Consider the following 17,874-nt stretch of genomic DNA (forward strand, 5'->3'; position numbering starts at 1 on the left):
TCATCACTGAAATGGTTTATTTTTCTTTCCTATGCTGCAAATGAGTTGACTAGAATTAAATACTTAAAGGTAATGGGAACAGTGAGTGTTTACAATAATTAAAATCAGGTAAATTGAAACCTTTACCATTAAGCATCCCACATGACTTTGTAATTTGAAAAAAATGACACCAGAATGTGTCTCACAGACAGGTAAGAGAGAATAAAATATTGCTGGCATGGCACACAGGCTCTTTTCTTGTTGGATTTTTTGTTTGGTTATTTGTTGGGCTTTTTTGTTGTTTTTTTTTTTTGGGGGGGGGGTTGTTTATTTTTTTGTTTTTGTTTTTTTAAATTTTTTTTTGTTATTTTTCTCTGCCAATGAGTGTGTGTGAAATGTTGCAATAATAAACAGCTCGTTAGTAAGATGTTTTCAATTCTGGCTTTCCAGGTTTCATCTGTTCTGTTTGTGTGGGGTGGGTGCATTCAGCATTTGAGACTGTCTGGATGTACACATTTCCAGCAACTAAAAACCAAAATAACACATTAAAATGCAACTGATTGTCCTGCAGCCCTTGGAGCACTCCAGAGCAGCCTGGTTGGATTCCCATAATATCTCTCATTCAGCTCGTTTTAAGCATATCAGATTTTTACAAATGCCAGATAAATGAAGAGCTGATTGTACCTCAACCTCTGAAGTAACCCTATTAAAATAATGCTACACAGCAATTCCAAATTGGAAGAACAATGCATGTGAGATTTATAGATAAGTGAAAATTAAGCTGCTGTTCCAGCTATTCCTTCCCTTAGGTGCTGTGCAAGTTGCTGTAGAAATCATTTCATATGAAGACTTTTTATAGATTTTTCAATAGTCTCATACAGACCAAAGAAAATGAGTTTGTAAAAGTGACATGAAAATGAGTTTCTTTTCATCACTGTCTGTTCATCTCTTCCTTTAAAATTAAATTGAAGAAAAACTCATGGAATTTTAAGGAAGGAAAGGCAGGGAAGGGAAGTGTATGCTTTTAAAGGTCATCTTTAAAATAATGAGCATCTGCAGCTGATAAAAATTGGTAAAAAATGTTTGTGAGTTAGAAAACACCTAGAGGAAGGTTGTAGCTGCTTGGTATTTCACCTTTTTAGAGTTGTCATATAAATGAAGATTTACACTGTGAGATGTAATGGTTTTTTCTTGTTAATCACAACCACATGCAAAAGCACTGAAAAACACCACATTTGGTCTGATTTTACTTAGATGGTTTATACTGTCACTTGTTTTTTGTTAGAACACACAGTCTTGCAAACAATTTAAAACTCAAATACCACGAGCCTAGAATAAAAAACATCTTGAGAAATATGAACATTAGGATGGAAAACTAAAAAAAAAAAAAAAAAAAAATCCAGCCTGAATATTTGCTTAACGTTCTGTAACAAGAGCATGAGAGACCAGGGAAGCTGGATTTGGATCACTTGAACTGTGAGAAACGTCAGAAAAAGAGGAATGAGGTGGCCCTGGTTTTGTCCCTGAGCTTTTTCTCAGCATGTGCAATTAATTCTCTTTGTATTTCAGATAAAATCCTGCTTCACTGTGTATGGCATAGATATAATTTGGGTATCTCTCTCCTTTTCCCCCAGAAATCAATCTGATTTTGTACTCTAGGTAGTATCTTCACCAAGACTAGCACTGAACAACCGTCAGTGAATTTGTAGTGTTGTCCCCAGTAAACTTTTGCAGCACATCTGGTACAGAAACTATAGTGTCACTGAAAATTGTAGGTTAAAAGAGACCTGTCAGCCTGGCTGTCCAGCACATCTGCTGCTCCCTCCAGCTTGCTGTGGTCTGTGAGCTTCCAAAAGATGCATTCTGTCCTCTTGATGTGGCTGACATAGGACTACATTATTTTTTTGTGGGGATGTCCCTAAGTGTTATAAAAATACTGATTTATCACATTTTGTGTTATTAAATAACCTGTTTCTTGTAACATGGTTATTGTAGAAAGTCAGCATGAATTCATCCTGCATTTTCAGAGCTCACAGTTAGATTTATATTTGGAAATGCCTGTGGACAGTCCTCACTTTTCCAAAGTTTATTTGTACAGGCAGAGATTGTCTTCCCTCTTATTCCTTTGCCAACGAAAATATGTATTAAGCTGGCTTGTGCTCTCTCTTCCTCAAAAGTTGTACATCACAGAAAAAGAGGTATCTTCACTCTTCTTCATAACCAGGTCCTGATAAACTTGATATATTGATATTCTTACTTCAAGCACAGAATTGGATTGTGCTATTTTAGGAAAAACAGCCACTGTTCCAGACTAGGTGTTTCATAGAGAGTGGTAATCAGCATTGGCTGTTTGAGGTGTGATTTATGGCATCCTGTCCTCCCTGATAATACCCATGGGAAGAACAGCCCTTGGATTTTAGTTACATCTGAGGTATATGGGATTGCTGCACGTACCAGATCTGTAGGAGTCAATGGATGCTTTGGATCTCTTTCCCTAGGGACTGACTAAAGCATTTCTGACTCCTTTTACCTCATGCTGTGTTATATGTCAGAAATATTCCACTGTATTAACTGAGCAGATGGTCAAATTGAGACCAGTTTAGATGACTGAGATTATTTTTTAGAGAAAATTCTTCTTGTTTTGTGCACACTGACTTGGTCTTCACAGAAATGTTGTCTAGATGACTTGGATGTTTAAACAAGATTTTGGCTCTGGTTCTGTGCATAGGTAGCTATGGTGATACCATGCCAAATTTGGAATCCATTCTGAAACCTTAGAAAGGAGGATAAATTTATGTGCAAATATTTTTGGTTGTAGCTTGATCTGATACTCTTTTGTGAAATGTGTGAAGACATTATTTGTATTGAAACCATACTGCTGTGTGTCTTAGGCTAAATAGATTTCTGGTTTAATGACAACAATTTTGGTAAGGATAACTTGATACAAGTAACTCTATTTAGCTATCAAACTTCCTGTGTATTCTGTGTCATGAAAGAGAGTTTGGAGAACGCTGTTTTGAATATCTGTGATGTTGTAATTAGAGTCTATTCATTTCACATGACTCTCATTAAGACAGACAAAATCCTGTCACTGAGTTTTGCAGGTGTGATTCCCATGCACGGACATTGTCCTTAATCAGTGAGAGGGATTGCTGAAAGACAGACTAGAGAGTTTTGACTTTGGTCTCAACAAAGGAGGGAGTCAAGAAAGATTTCTTTGAAGGATGAGTCTGTTGATGCACTTGATGGTAAATTCTTAGTGATGTGTGACACAAAGGGTATTTGAACCAGCTGTGAAATCTGTGTGGGGATTGTTAGCAGCAAATTTCAGCCAGTTAAAAAGGAAGTTTTGTTTCTGAGGGTTAGGCTGGTGCAGACACAAAGATGAGAAGCAACTCTTAGGTATCGTCATGGATCCCAAAAGTCTGGCACACAAGAGTTGTATGCTTCACGTGCCACAGTTGGTACAAAATAATTTTGAGAGCCTTAGAAATCAATTCCTACCTTTAGTTGGTGTTCTGTGCTGGGCAGCTTGCACTGAGGAGTTTGGTTGAGTCAGTGCAGCAGAGCTGAGGGTTGGGAACTCAGTCCTTAAGCTAGCCACAGGGGTAAGTGGTCTGATTTTAGGAATCACTTATTATTTCCTATTTTACTTCCCCTAAAACAGCAATTTACCTGGTGCCTAAAGCTTTAAGAGCTGGTATTTTGATATCTGGGTCAAATATATGAGATATCCATGCTGTCTGTATATACGCATGTCTATACATTTTTGTTGATAAACACTCTGTGATAATGAATTCTTGAAGACAAGACATTGTTCTATTTGTAGAAAAACACTGGGAGTTCTGCCTTCAATGGAGTCACAATATAAAGCTCTAATTTAGCAAGGTTCTTTGTTTAATTCAAGCCTCAAACTCGAATGTTTCCTGGAAAACTCTTCACAGGTGTAGCTAGCTAACTGTGCTTCTTTCCTCCCCTATATTCCCTCTTCTGGGACACAAAAAGTGGTAGAAATATAGAAATGCACCTTTGAATGCGTGGAAATCTCACTTTGATAAGCAGAAAACTCAGAGGAAAGTTGGTGCCATTTTTGTTTGAAATCTCTCCTGAAGTTATCAGGACATAAATACAATGATTTGAGATCATGATGGTTACAGGTAGTAATATAGACTATGATAGTTACAGTGTAAGGAATTCTGAAGTACCCTATAACTCTGTAAATAGTTTTGAGAGTTGTTGCTCTGTAAATTAATATCTTCACCCGAAATTCCCGATATATAGGTGCACACCTGTTCCAGCTACCCAAGAAGTTCTGATTCTCTTGATAATCACCAGGTTTCTCCATCACATTATCTGTAACTATCTAACCCCACAAATATCTTTAGCATTGGACAGATTTTCCTGTTTAAAGGGGTCAGAAGCTGTTCTCTAAGATGGTGCTGTGGCTTTGGGAAGCACCAGTAAGCAAAGGCTGCTGACCTGCTGCTCCCTGGTGTGTTGAAATCTGCATTTGAGTGCCTGGAAACCTCGTGGCAGCCTTTTATAACTGTGTATGAAAAAGCCCAGAATGTTTCCACAGACAGATGGTGTGTTGCAGGTTTTCAGAAGGAAAAAAAAAAAAATTTGAAGGGCTGGTAGTGCTAATATAAGATGTTGTGGCATTTGCTGTGCTGTGCAGAGCACACACTAATTGGGATTTCAGGGTTAAGACCTACATTTTAATAACACCAATCACAGTGGAAAGCAGGGATTGTAATGTGACTGAGGTGCCTCTCTAAGTTTATGTTATTCTTGTGATTTCCAGTGAAAAGGAAATAGAGCAGCAGAAAGTTTGGGAAGTCTGATTGAAATCTATTTTTATTCATCTGTCTACAGGACCCCGGTTTCTAACAAAAAGTCATTATTTTTCATTTCCTCATGAAAATGGTAGCAGTTTCATAAGCTCTTTTTTGTGTGTGTGTGTGTGTGTGTGTGTTTCTTGTTAATTTTTTTCTCTATTCTCTCTTTATTTCTCATTGATTTAAGGTATATTTTCTTTGATAAGTTTCCCAAGACAGCACAACCAAATAGGGGAGATTTTTTCCAATGAGCAGGTAATCCTCTGACCAACTTCAGCCGCAATTTGACATGACTAATTTGATTTTTGATAGATTCTAAAGCTCTTTGTGCTGCCAACACCATCCTTATCACCTCCTCCATATTTGCCTGCTCAAAAATTCTGTCTCCCTCTGGGAATTCAGGCACTGTCACATCCAAACACTGATTTTCCTGACCTGTTTCTGGGACAGCCTTCAGGCGCCTCCAGTCCTTGAGCTTAAGCTCCTACCAGACTACAGTGGAAGGGGAAAACCAAGCTGTTTTTTTTCCTGGGCCTTTTGACTGGAAGAAGCAAAAGGAAACATCAAAGACTGAAAACATTGAGCTACAAAGGGAACTTGGATGAGTTATGTGGGTGTTGCCAATTGCTGCTGTTTATTTGCCATCCTATGGGTGTGTTTCCAAACCCGAGCAGCTTAGGTGTTCCAAAAGTTACTGTAATCAATATGAAATAGGTATAATTCTTCTGAATGCCCACCAAGAGCTCAATATGTTGCTAATTAGGCCCAAGTCTAGCAAAGAGCCTATCCCAAAACTCAAGAGCTAACGTATGAAACACATCCCCAACCAACAGCAGGCTTTTCAGTGTCATTCCCTGAAATGGAATTATCAAAATCAAAACAATCCAATTTACATAAAAGAAGCTGTATTTGGTCTTGCTGCTTGGTTTGTTTTTTTTCTCCCATGTGCTTTCCTGCCATCTCCACAGGAAAACCTGCTGACATTTTCAAAAGGGCTTTGATTCATAGAGCACTGATAGTCTTCAAGATGTTGATAAAGGATATTTTGTTCATCTCCTTAGCACTGTTAGCAGCAAAGGGTGGTAACAAGGGAGCAGAGTTGTTCATGAGGAATGTGGGAGCTGGCGGTGGGCTTTGGTATCTGAGAACTTCAGATCCAAGCACTAATTATGACCTAGATCATCAGCTAAGGGTGAGGTTGTCACTGACAAGTGCATCTGTCACCCCTAAAGGGCAAGTACACCCATGGCAGGAGTCAAAAAGGGTGTGAATCATGTTTATTCTCTTGCAATTAACTTAAAAATATATAATTTTAAATTAGAACATATTAAAAACCAGCTATAAAAATATGTATTGTGAGTCTGTAGAGCCCACAGCATGTTGCGCTGAGACAGCCCAGGACATGTGGTGTACTCCCTTTATTAACAGCTGCTGGATGGTGGCTGGACAAGGCACTGCTGGAATAGACTGTGTGCTTCAAACTTTGCTAGACAAGCCTTAGACCAGAAAATTCAACATTTTAACCATTCAAACACAGCAACCTAAAGACGATGGGCTGTCTTAACTGCTTCCCTGTAAAACCTGGCAGAAACATCTTTGATTTGGAAAACCAAATTGGCACACCCATTGCTTGATTTGCCACTTATTTGCACTTCTAAAAACTGAGCCAGTGCCAGATAATTTCTCTTTTGATGAATTTGCTTGGAAAAAGCATCTCATTTCAAATGTTTCTTTTTTTTATTCTGTGGTGCATGGCTAATGCATATCTCAGTCTAATTGGAGTGTGATTCATCACTGAGACATACCTTGGCCAGTGTAAATACAAAAGTAAAAGGTTATCTTTTCTTTTGTTGCTACTGTTGCAGTTCATCATCCCTAGTGAAGGTGTGAGCAGGAGGTTCAGCCAGGGAGAGGGAGAGAGGAATGACAATGATGTGGAATGGAGTGAAAGCAGATAGAAAACCCATTCTGTCTGAGCCCACAAAGAATGATGCTGTTCCCAGACAGGCCCTTGAGCAGAGGCATTTATCTGTCTGATTTGGGGGTTGAAACGGTAGAGGGTAAAAAGGAGATGGATTCTCATCTCCCAGAGACATAAAACCAAGCTTTGAAACATCCAGCCTGTAAATAAAAGAGAAAGGAACCCATCTAGTAATACACCATGACTGACTTAGCAACTGCAGGGCATTTCTCTAGCTCTTCTCCCAGATCTAAATGGTACCATTTCTTTGTCTTTCTCCTTTGAATCCTCATCTCTGAAACACAACTACTATTTTTGTATCTCTCTCCTGTTTTTCTCTCCTGTGAAAGGCTGTGATTAACTTGTTTACCCACGAAACCATCTTTGTCTCAGAGCACAATGATATTCACAATTTACAGAGCCCTTAAATAGGATTATTCTGTCTGTTCTCCTGTAACACTTGGCATCATACCCAGTATTTAAAGAGACTCAGTATTTATGATAGACAGCATTGTACTTTCTTTGCAGTTTCTACCTCATGCTCTAAAAATGTTTTCCTAAATCTAGTGAAGTGTTTGGTGAACACACACACAGCTCCATTCCTTCCAAGAAGTTATGATACCACTCAGGAGATGCCCTTAAGGTTGATGTCTTGTTGGTACAGGATTTCCTGCAAGATACATGAAAAATGGCCCTTTTTATCATCTTAATCTTGTTATATTAAATTTAATTGGTATCAGTTGGTAGAAATTTTGATACATGTTCAAAAAGCTATTAAATATTAAGAATACCACAAACTGAACATACGCAGACAGTGCAGGGAGAAGGTTCAGGGGAAGAGTGAAATTTAAAATGCAGTACATTTATTGTATCAGCTTTGAAATAACTTGGTCTCTACACAGCATCTGTCATCCCACAAGGGTTCTATTTGCTAGCAAGTTTTTAGTTTTTTAGGAGACTGAACAATCTTGCCTTCTAGGAACTTGAGCTTTCACATTATATGAGCCCTTTCCAAAGGACCGAATCCGATCATGCAGGGCAGTTTTTCATCTGTCTTTATAAACTTCACCATGAGGCCAAGGACCTGTTTTTTTTAGTTTCAGACGCACTGAGTGCATTTCTTGGAAGTAGTGCAGCCTAATAGAAATGAGGAGAGTCACCAAATAACCTGAGGTTTTTACTCACACACTTAGATTGCCAATGAAACTGAGGTTCAGGCTATTAATAGCTGATAAAAATCATTGAATGTACTTTTCTTTCACAGAAGTGGTAGGCAGTCACTCCTCTGCCAAGGCTGGAACAAGGTTCCCACAGAAGGGGTTGAGTCAATCCCTGGAGGGGTTTAACAGATGTGTGGATGTGGCATTTGGGGACATGGGTTAGTGCTGGCTTAGGCAGTGCAGGGGGAACAGTTGGACATGATTCTCTTAAAGGTCTTTTCCAACCTAAATTATTCTGTATTGGATGCAAATGAGGGGGAAAAAAGGGTTAAATCTAAATGAAATATAACGAATAATTTAAATAATACATGATCTGTTGAACATGAAGAAGAAAGAGGAGGGCAACTGTTATTCATTTCATAGAGTTTATTCATTTCATAGAGTTATTAATTTCATAGGGTTTAAGAAAGTTAATTCCAGAAGTCTTCTTAATTCCTTAGGAAAAGCTAAGTTCTCATTTTCAGTTTTATCTAAAATCCATTAAAATCACAGGGAATCTCTCTGCTGAGGACAGTAGCCTTTGGACAGATTGTGTTGTTCTGACAAGCAACACAGTTTGTGTTTGCTTAACTTCTGTGGCAAAATAACTGAAAATAGGAATGTGCAGCCATCAGCTGGACAGCTCTGAGTCTGTACAGCCCCAATACAGACCTCACAGGCTTTGAAGGATTTACAGCAGTGATTTCCTTTTTATTCTGGGTTAATAACTTTAAGTATTTTAATGAGTCATTTACCAGATCAGAACCTAGTGCCAACATGTTTTAAATGTTCAAAATAACACATTTTTTTCCAAAATGGAAGTACTTGCAATTTTTGCACCTCTTTTAGTGCAAATATATTTGCAAAAGGTTTTGAATTATTTCATCGTTATTTCCCCTGCAGGATCCGAAGCTGCGCGAGCTGCTGGATGCTGGGAACGCGGGAGGTCGGCTGGAAAATCGGATGATAACTGTTGTGTATGGCCCAGACCTGGTCAATATATCCTACTTGAACCTGGTGGCATTCCAAGATGATATAGCAAAGGTAACACACCTGATAGATGAAGTTCTGTCATATCAAATTCAGGCTTTGGAAGTAGTGTTTCGAGATATGGATAAAGTGGGAATTGCTATGAAATGAAGCACAGTTCTATTTCAGGAGCTGTGCCACCCAATTCCCAGGAAAAAAGGTGCAATTTTTGTTTTGTTTTGTTTTGTTTTTTTTTTTTCCCAAGGAGTTTATTCAGCAAGATTTATGCCTCTGGTAAGTGTGTTCATGTTCAGAACGTTGCTCATAAAGCCCAAATAATCACAGTGAAAGGAGTGCTGCACACATATTTTAACTCAGGAATGAGATGTTACCCTGTGGCTCCCCAAACACGCATCAGTATTTCAGTAGTAGCATCACATTTTGCCTGCTGAGAGTCCTTGATAAGGTTTGTAGTCAACACCATTCCCTTAGAAAAGTATTTTTCCATGCAGGTCCATCCATTTGCACTGTCCAAGGCACAACATAAAACTACACTGATATTAGTACACTTGCGTTTGGGTTTTTTTCTCCTCCCAATTTCTCTACAATTCAGTTCTGTTTAATGAACTGAGAACTTTTGCTTTATCTGTTTCAAGCAGACATTCCAAAGCTTCTCCTCTTTCCACTTCCATTCATATGGGTACGCTCTGGTCCTAGCCTCCAGACATCCATGCACAGAACATTTTCCACAGAGCATTTTTACATCCTGGAGTTCACTAGATTATGCTAAAAAGAGGTTCTCTGCTGCCTGCTGTGATTTAACAACAGCAAGGAGTTATTTTGTCACCTCTCAGGCCACAAGGATTGTTAGACCAGGTGCAAAAAGGTCATAGAATGAAAGCCTTCAGGGAGGAGGGGACATTTTTGCTTGCCAGATTGCTATTTCTGCTCATCTTCTTTAGCCAACTGGCAAAAACACGATTTCCAACTTTTCTTTGACATAGAAGAATAGAAACAGAAAGAGTTTGTGGTGGTCCATGAACAGCTGAGAGGGAAGTGCTGTTCTCAGACTTGAAAATGCAGAGCTCTACAGGGTGAGAAATATTAACACGGCAGAAATGAAAGCAATTGAAATAACTGTTCAAGAAAAAAAAAAAAAGAGCTATGTTTATGAAGGAAAATGAAAAGGTATGCTAAAGCTTTACCAGCAGAAATTGCTGTCCCTTATCAAGGAGCAGGGAAAATCACCCAAATCAAAAGCTTATGTCCTTCTTTTTCACTTTCCTGTCTAGCTAGCAGTCAGTGAGCCATAATCTATTTGCTAAAACAGCACAGAAAAGGGTATTTTAGGGCTATTTTCTGTTTGATAATGGAACCTTAAAGTACAATGGATAAAATCATGTTTTGTTAAAGCTTGCCTGTTCTAAATCTTGAGTAACTCCTATCATCTGACTAACTAAGAATCTGAGTCTTTCTTTTTATTTGCAAATACAATAGAGCAAATCAATTAATATTTGGTTAGTTGGGCATTATGGCCAGGTGATGCAATTTTTAAGGCATGGTAGATTAACTGCGTGTTTTGAGGTCATGTTAAATATCCTGATTGTTTGAATCAAAACAGTTTTGATCCCTGCTGAACAAATCTAAAAATTCCTCCCTTTTTAACCTGTTTACCAACTTCATATGAACCAGAGCACATAATTTGGTCTTTATTGTCTCTGAGTTCCATGTGGTGACTCAGAGAAGTTGTAATAAATAAGCACATCTGGCACAAATCATGTCTTCAGGGAGCTCTGAGGAAGAACATCAGTACAAGACATTTTCAGTGCCACACTTGCAAATTTTGACCCTTCTGATGTTCTAGGGAAAGCAAGCGCCACCTATCCTTTTCAATGCATGAATATTTTTTGGTTAACCCGTCATTTGTGATACCTTGTTTTTCAAGTTGTGTGGCAAGTGTTGACCAGACCTCACTTAAGGAGAAAGGCAAGGTAAACTGTGATGGTCTTAATGAGGCAGTTAAAATTATTCCATTATAGGATTTTCTCCCTGTGCAGAAAGCTGCCTTTTCTGCCACAAACTCTGCTTGTTACATCCACAGGCCAAGTTATGGGAAAATTTGGAAAATGCAAGTCTTGGGTTATTAAGCTTGCCTCGGGTGCACTAAACAGAAATGTCAATGTGCTGGTTTATGTTCATTCTTCCAGGAGAAAGTAACTGATGTTTAAGGCACATCAGTGATGAACTGAAGGGCACCTGGTTTGTTGAAAGAATGAAGCTGGAAATTCATTAGGCACCAATCTAAAGGGCAGGCAGGAAGGTGTGTCCTGGTGGGAAGAGAAGAGCACTGAGAGAGCACTCACTTATTTTCATTTTCATTTTGCTTGCCTGTCAGGGGTAGGATTTATTTGTGAGCATGCACAGAGTGCTGCAGAAGCAGCAGAGTTTTATTCTCAAACCCTGTTCTGCATTCCTTTCCTCTGTTTCCATTCCCACCGTGAAGAAGTCCAAGCCATCAACCTCTGTCTGCTCTATAGGCAGTTTGCTCTCTTCCCAAATCCAGCAGATTCCAAAGGGAACATCTCGTTTTTCCCATCTCTTTCCTCTTACTCGCTTTGGTGCCTCTCATGCCAGCTCTCTTCTTTCTGCACTGCTAGTCCTGGCCATGCAGGCCCCTGTCCAGAGCCCAAGGAAATCTGTTTATCCTCAGTTTGATGAGTTTTGGGTAAAATGCATCAGTAAGAACAGATTAATTCCTCCATAAGTAAAATTATGTCATCAAGGATGATTCACAAGTCACACTATGCTATTCTTTCCAGCATACATTTTATTTTTCTAGCTTTCCCAGTGTATGTAAGAGCTTGATGAGTAGAATAAAATGCTAAAGCAAACCACATAAATTCACATCCATTTGATAAGTTTTGTTTTTTTTTAATGAAATTCTGAAAGTGTAGAATTTCAGCAGCTTGCTTTGTTAACCTCCCAAAAAGAAACGTGCAAGGAACATTGCCTTCACACATAGTCAGGCCTGATTTGAAGTAATTGTTTTCAAGTTTCTGTGCTGCCTTTTCTTATGAGAAAGGTCTCATCTCTTCTGTTGCACTAAATATCTTATGGTATCCTGATGCCTGCAGTGGAAGAGAGATTACTTCACTGAGCACCACATTTCCAAATGAGCTGCAGCTCATGTGCTACCTGTCAAAGCACAGAACAGCTGAATTATTTGTCAGCAAAGTTCACAGGATGATAGAAGATGAACTGGCATGACAGAACAGAGCCAGGAGGGGATCAAGTTCAGGAAGCTCTTATGATGGATGTGACATGCCTGGAGTTGAAGATCAGAAAGCCGGGTCCTTCCGCTTCTAGAAGGGATCAGTGCTTCAGGGTTTGTTGGCACTGCTGTAGCCATGTTTCAAAAAGTCCAGATTTATATTTTCCTGTTGTATAACATCTGTGAAGAGGCTGCAGCACCTGTGGTGATCCAGAGGCTGCTGTAACCTTCCCACAGCTGGCTGTTTTCTCTCCATACACAACAGCTTTCTATCCCTTGGAGTGCTCTCCCCAAATGCTGTCTGCTGGAATCACTGGTACAGAGTTGGAGTGTGGGCTCTGCTCTCTGCCATGCACCAAACCCAAGGAAATGGAGATATTTGGTAGCTGAAGCAGCAAGGCACGCCTTGGCTCAAAGCTTGGTGAGAGCCCTGCAAAGTCAGTCCCAAGCATCTCTTTATTTTTTAAGCTCTGTCCTCAATGCTGTTGTTCCTCCTCCTGCCAAGGGTTCAGCTCAGTCACTGGAAAGATGATGTGACCCTTGGCAGATATTCTGTTCTTGGCTTTTTGGCTGTGGCTCTGGGATGGCTGGACCCCAAAGTGGGAGAGACAATGAGCAAGTGTTGCTTGTGGCCTGGTTAGAAATGGCTCAGCCTGCAGGTAGCCCTCAGAATATTTGGCAAGAGCCATGGGATTGCTTTGGAGAGCCAGGAAAAGCCAGCAAAGGAACTGAACGGAACAAATGGCAAGACTGCTTATATAAATAATGTGTGTGACAGGCACATAATAAGTGAGTTCCCCTTGCATTCCTGTCAACAAGCATTCGGACAAAGAAAAGGAAGAGCTGGGGGTGTGGGATACTCTTGAAATGCCCTACTTCTGTTTTATACAAAGTATTCCAGCTTTAAACCCAGCAGAAGCATCAAGATGAAAACAGTCTATCGTGTTCTGTTAAAAGCCAGTGTAATTGCAATTTCCAGATAGTATTTTGTGTTGCTGTTAATCTCTGTGGCCATTAGTGTCACAGGGAGAAGTTTGAGCAGCTATTATTAGTGCCTAAACAAAGCAGTGTTTACAAGATGAGCCTATTTTGAGCCTGGAAAAATGAGTTGCCAAGAAGAAAAACAGATGTTGCACTTAATACGCTCTCTGTTCCAGGAGTCACAGCAAAGCAGTTTTGTTGCTAATGAACCCAATTCCTCCTCCTCTACTTTCTCATACCCCTCATTTTTTCAAACTAGACCTAAGAAGGAAAAACAATTAAAAAAGAAAAATAGCAGTGATCATGAGAAGGTAGAGGGGAGGACTATCCGAGCAGCACTGATTTGCCTCCAGGACAAATCTGTGTCCAAGTGAAGGTTTCTCTTCCAGAAACACCAGCCACAGGAGAGGTGTTATCTCTGTTGCTTAGGGGTGAGGTGGCAAATGGGACGGGCTACAGCATCTGAGAGCTGGAGGACATCAAAGGCCACTAAAATACTGGGCATACAGGCAGCCTTATCTATTCCTCAGGAACAGCAGTGAGAGACCAGTTTCAGGAACAAGGTCTGATAACATCAGGGAAAAAACCTTAGCATATTAAAAAGTTGGAAAAAAACCCCAACTTCTCAAATCAATCACCTGGTCATGTGAAAAAATGAGGCTTTTTTAGGTAAAACCAACTCTAAGCTCCAAAGTTACATAGGAGCATTTGTTTTATATATCCCTATCCATTTTTGTTGGAATGGAATCCTCTTTTTTCTTTTTTTCTCAAGAGAAAAAAAGGAGAGGGGAATACTTCCCAAAGAATGTGGCAGTGGGAATTTTGGATTTGGACTGTTATGAAAGGAAACATAACTTTGGTTTGGAACAAAACTCCGAAAGCTTTGTCAGCTAAAACAAACAAACAAACAAATAATATTGTTTGCAAAGGCATTGCTTGTTTTCTTCCCTTTCTTTTAAGGGGGTAAAATTAAGCCAATCCAAAACCACAGTTGTGATTTAAAAGGTTTGCAATTAAAGACTGTGAATAAGCACCAAGTTAGCAAGGAAAAACACAATGAAATTGTCAATGAAAAGCTGCAGGGGAGACCTATAAGGGAAGAGAGCAGAACAAACTCTTAAAGTCTAAACTTTAGTTTATAATCATGGATCAGCCCTGCTGGGAACCTGGGAAAGGTCAGGGATGTAAGGGAAGGACTTGAGCAATGTGGAGCAACTGGGTCTAGGGGAAGGTGTCCCTGCCCATGGCAGGGGGTTGGATCTGGATCCTCTTGGACATCCCTTCCAACCAAAACCATTCCATGGTGCTATGGCATTTCCTCCCTACATCGGGAAGAGGGAAAATAAATTAGTGAGGGATAGGACCACAGTGTAAGGATGTACAATCAGGGGGAAGGAGTTCATTGCAGTTGCATCTTCCTTGCACATCAGGGTAATTGAAATGTATTCCTGTATATTTCTGCTGGTTGGGACTTTTTTAAGCTTGTTTCTTTCATTGGCTGGGAAGATCTTGGATAGAGTCAAGACTTTAATTTGTAACAGTCTTTTGTAGCATGAGAAAATCAGGTCTCACAAATGAGGAAGGAAGCTGTAATTGGAAAAATCAAGTTCAGGCTTTAATTAGGCCCTTTTTTTGAAAGCATAGTTTTCAAAAATGTTTTGTATTGTGTCAGTAACATCTAAACTCATCCCCATTTATTCACTTTTTCTCTTCATAGGAATGGTCAGATGAAGTGTTCAGTTTGGCAACAAATTTGTTGGCACAGAACATGTCAAGGGACGCATTTCTGGAAAAAGCGTAAGTGGCCCTCGCATGTCACCCTGTGGGTGTTGCTCCTCCCTCTGCGTCATTTTCCTCCATGCTTCTTACTCACCTTGTCATCTATTGTTTCTGCTCTGGTAACTTGTCACTTCTGTAAACACAGCTCCTTGTTTGTGTGGTTCTAAAAAGCCTGTTATCTTAAAAGTCATCTAAACAAAAATCCATTTTTGGATTCTCCTTGCAAACTATTAAATCATTGCAGGAAAAATCAGAATTGAATGCTCCCTGCCCCTTGTACAGTTGTAGCTTCAGCTGTAGGCTGAAGGTCTCCATTCAATAAGAAAGAATATTCTGGACTGACTTGCTTCTGGTTTGTTTTCCTTTTTGTCTTTTATTGATTAAAAAAAAAAAAAAAAAGAGAGAGAGAGAGAAATGCCAGAAGTTCCTTTTCCTCCGTCCAGTCTCTCTGGTTACCATGTGATCCACAGAGAATTCATTCCTCTGCCATGTTTGGCAGAGTGGGCAGATTCTGAGTTGCTTTCCAAGAAGTACAAAAGCTATTTACAAGGAAATTTGGGGTGAAATACACACCTAAAAGAGAAAAGAGTTAAACCTGATGTTAGCAATTCTCAGCTGATGAGAAGTGCATGGGCTGAGACAGTTTTGTGTAAATCAGAGCTTTGAGAACAGCATGGCAAAGCCTGCCAGAAAGTGCTGGTGTTGAACTGGGCTACTCACTGGCCTTTTGGGGTTCTAAAAGAGGGGATGTACCTTCCCCAGCCTGTGAGTTAGCCACTTAAAGTCATCTTAGTCTCTCCCCCAGATACCATTTCCTGCTCACAGACAGGGGCTCAGTCCAGCTAAATACTAAACTTACATTCCTAAAACTTTCATTCCTCCAAAATTAACCTCCCCTTTTCCTGGATTTTTTGAGGCTGTGAATGGCTACTTTGATTAGCTGGACCCAGAGTCACTATGCTCCAAAGTGCTTAACTTTAATCCCACAGAATCATAGGTGCCTGTTCTGGGAAGGAGGGATGTGCATCTGTGGGTGTGTGTTTCCTCCTTATGGTGTTTGTTGTGGTGCAGCTGGAGTCCACAGAAATTCTTGTGGCAGCTTTGAAGGGTGCATGTTGTTGGAACTACAGCATTGTGTCTGATAATGGTGTGTTGGGACAGCAGGGATGTATTTAGGCAGACAAAATCCCAAATGTATGGAAACATTTAGCATTTCCTTTTGGCCCTGCATGTTGGCAGTGAGCAATGTGCTCACCTGAGCTGGTGACTTCCTTCAGCTCCATAGGTTGGAAATGAGTTTTGAGAGTGATTTGGTTCTACAATTTCCTTGCCCCTGAAATCCCCAGGTGCCCTGTGGGCTCTGCTGTCAGGTCTGTGGTGGGGAGGGTTGGGGCTGTTCGTAATGGGCCATTTCCTACCCAAATCAGAGGAGAAATGTGTCATCACGCAGTACAGCAGAGCTCCCTGTCTGGAGCTATTCTTTGGCAGTTTTTCAAGTGATATTAATTAAAGATGAAGTCACTGGACACACTGCGTAGATGAAGTAGCAGGCAAGCATGGCATTCCTGTGTCTTTTTCCGCTAATTAATAAATCACTTGGAAACCGTAAGGTTTCCCAGCTCCTCTGCACAGATGCCAAATCAGTCACTTAAGAAATCTATGACTTTGAAGATTAAATTATTTCCCCATTATAATTTGTGTACCAAGCAAAGGGTTGGTTGGAGTCTTATCAGAACCCGTTCGTTGAAAAAGAAAACCAAATTGCATTACAGTAGAATGAATGTTTTTTTCTTTATGACATTCAGTTCCTTGGAGCATTGGATGTGCAATAATAAACATCTTGAGAAGCTTTTCCCCATCTTCTGTAATTTCTAACTTCCTTGGTTATAGAGGGAAAAAATGTGACCAAAATATAGTCAAAATTTAAAAATAATAGAAGGCAAAGTAAAAGAAACTTTTTTTTTTAAATAACTGCTGTGATTTTTTTGTTTTAATCTCCCTCAGTGCTGGAAGTTGTGCTTGGTGACACAGTAGCATGGAAGGCTTCAGTTTCCAGAAGATGAATGTGGGGAGTCAAGGATTTGTGGGCATGTTCCTATCCCAGTTATCCTAGTCTTAGCATGTGCTTTGTTTTTGAAGTGGTTGCTAATGGCATTTTCTGTTGGAGAGAAAAGAAAAGTTTATTAGAACCATGCAGTTTCTTCTTCTTTTGGCAGACCAGTGGGTAAAGTGAAAAAGCTGAGTTTTTTAACAACAAAAAAAAATCCTCTTAAATATTTAAGTGTTACCGCATTTTTCACCAGATGATGTTACTGCAAAACTCATTTACAGTTAGGACAGACAATAGATTAGTCAATAACGATATCCCAGTATGTTTTCATACTGGGAGAAAGAGCTGAGTGGAACTTGCCACATGATCAGAGTAGTAGCCCCGAGCTAGAAAGTTGGGGGAGAGGTCCTTGAAAATGCTGTAAAAATAAAGCAGGGTTCTTTTCTCTCTACAGCTACACAAAACTCAAACTGCAGGTGACTCCAGAGGGGCGCATTCCTCTGAAGAAGTAAGTGCTGTTCCCCTTCCTTACCATGTCCTCTCTGCTGACTTTGGGGTATGAATATGTGCTTGGGATAAGCATAGGAGCCCCGTGCCTAGAAGAATAATTTTTACCTCTGTTTGTAACAGAGGGGCCAGTGATCCTTGAGATGTCTCTGTTCAAATGTCCTTTTAGCACAGCCATTCTGCCTCTCTGCCCTGGTTCTTTCCACTTGTGAAAATGAAAAAAAAATAAAAAATCTTAGAGACGTGAAAATGAACAGATTCAAATTGCATGTCACTGGGGGAATGAGGAGACCAGTGATAGCTGAAATAAATACCTGCTGTGATAGGGGCTGGTATGGGGT

The 17,874-nt window shown here is 39.9% G+C and overlaps 1 protein-coding gene across 1 annotated transcript in view; it reads left to right on the forward strand.

Moving 5' to 3' along the window:
- PLCB1 (phospholipase C beta 1) overlaps nt 1-17,874 on the forward strand; it is a 335,098-nt gene that overhangs the window by 187,922 nt on the left and 129,302 nt on the right. The window contains exons 4-6 of the mRNA XM_062490621.1: nt 8,880-9,020; nt 14,915-14,994; nt 17,481-17,534. Coding sequence (XP_062346605.1) covers nt 8,880-9,020; nt 14,915-14,994; nt 17,481-17,534 — 275 coding nt within the window. The remainder of the gene's footprint in view (nt 1-8,879; nt 9,021-14,914; nt 14,995-17,480; nt 17,535-17,874) is intronic.

The sequence above is a fragment of the Cinclus cinclus genome, chromosome 3, assembly GCF_963662255.1.
Source record: "Cinclus cinclus chromosome 3, bCinCin1.1, whole genome shotgun sequence".
Taxonomy (NCBI): Eukaryota; Metazoa; Chordata; class Aves; order Passeriformes; family Cinclidae; genus Cinclus; species Cinclus cinclus.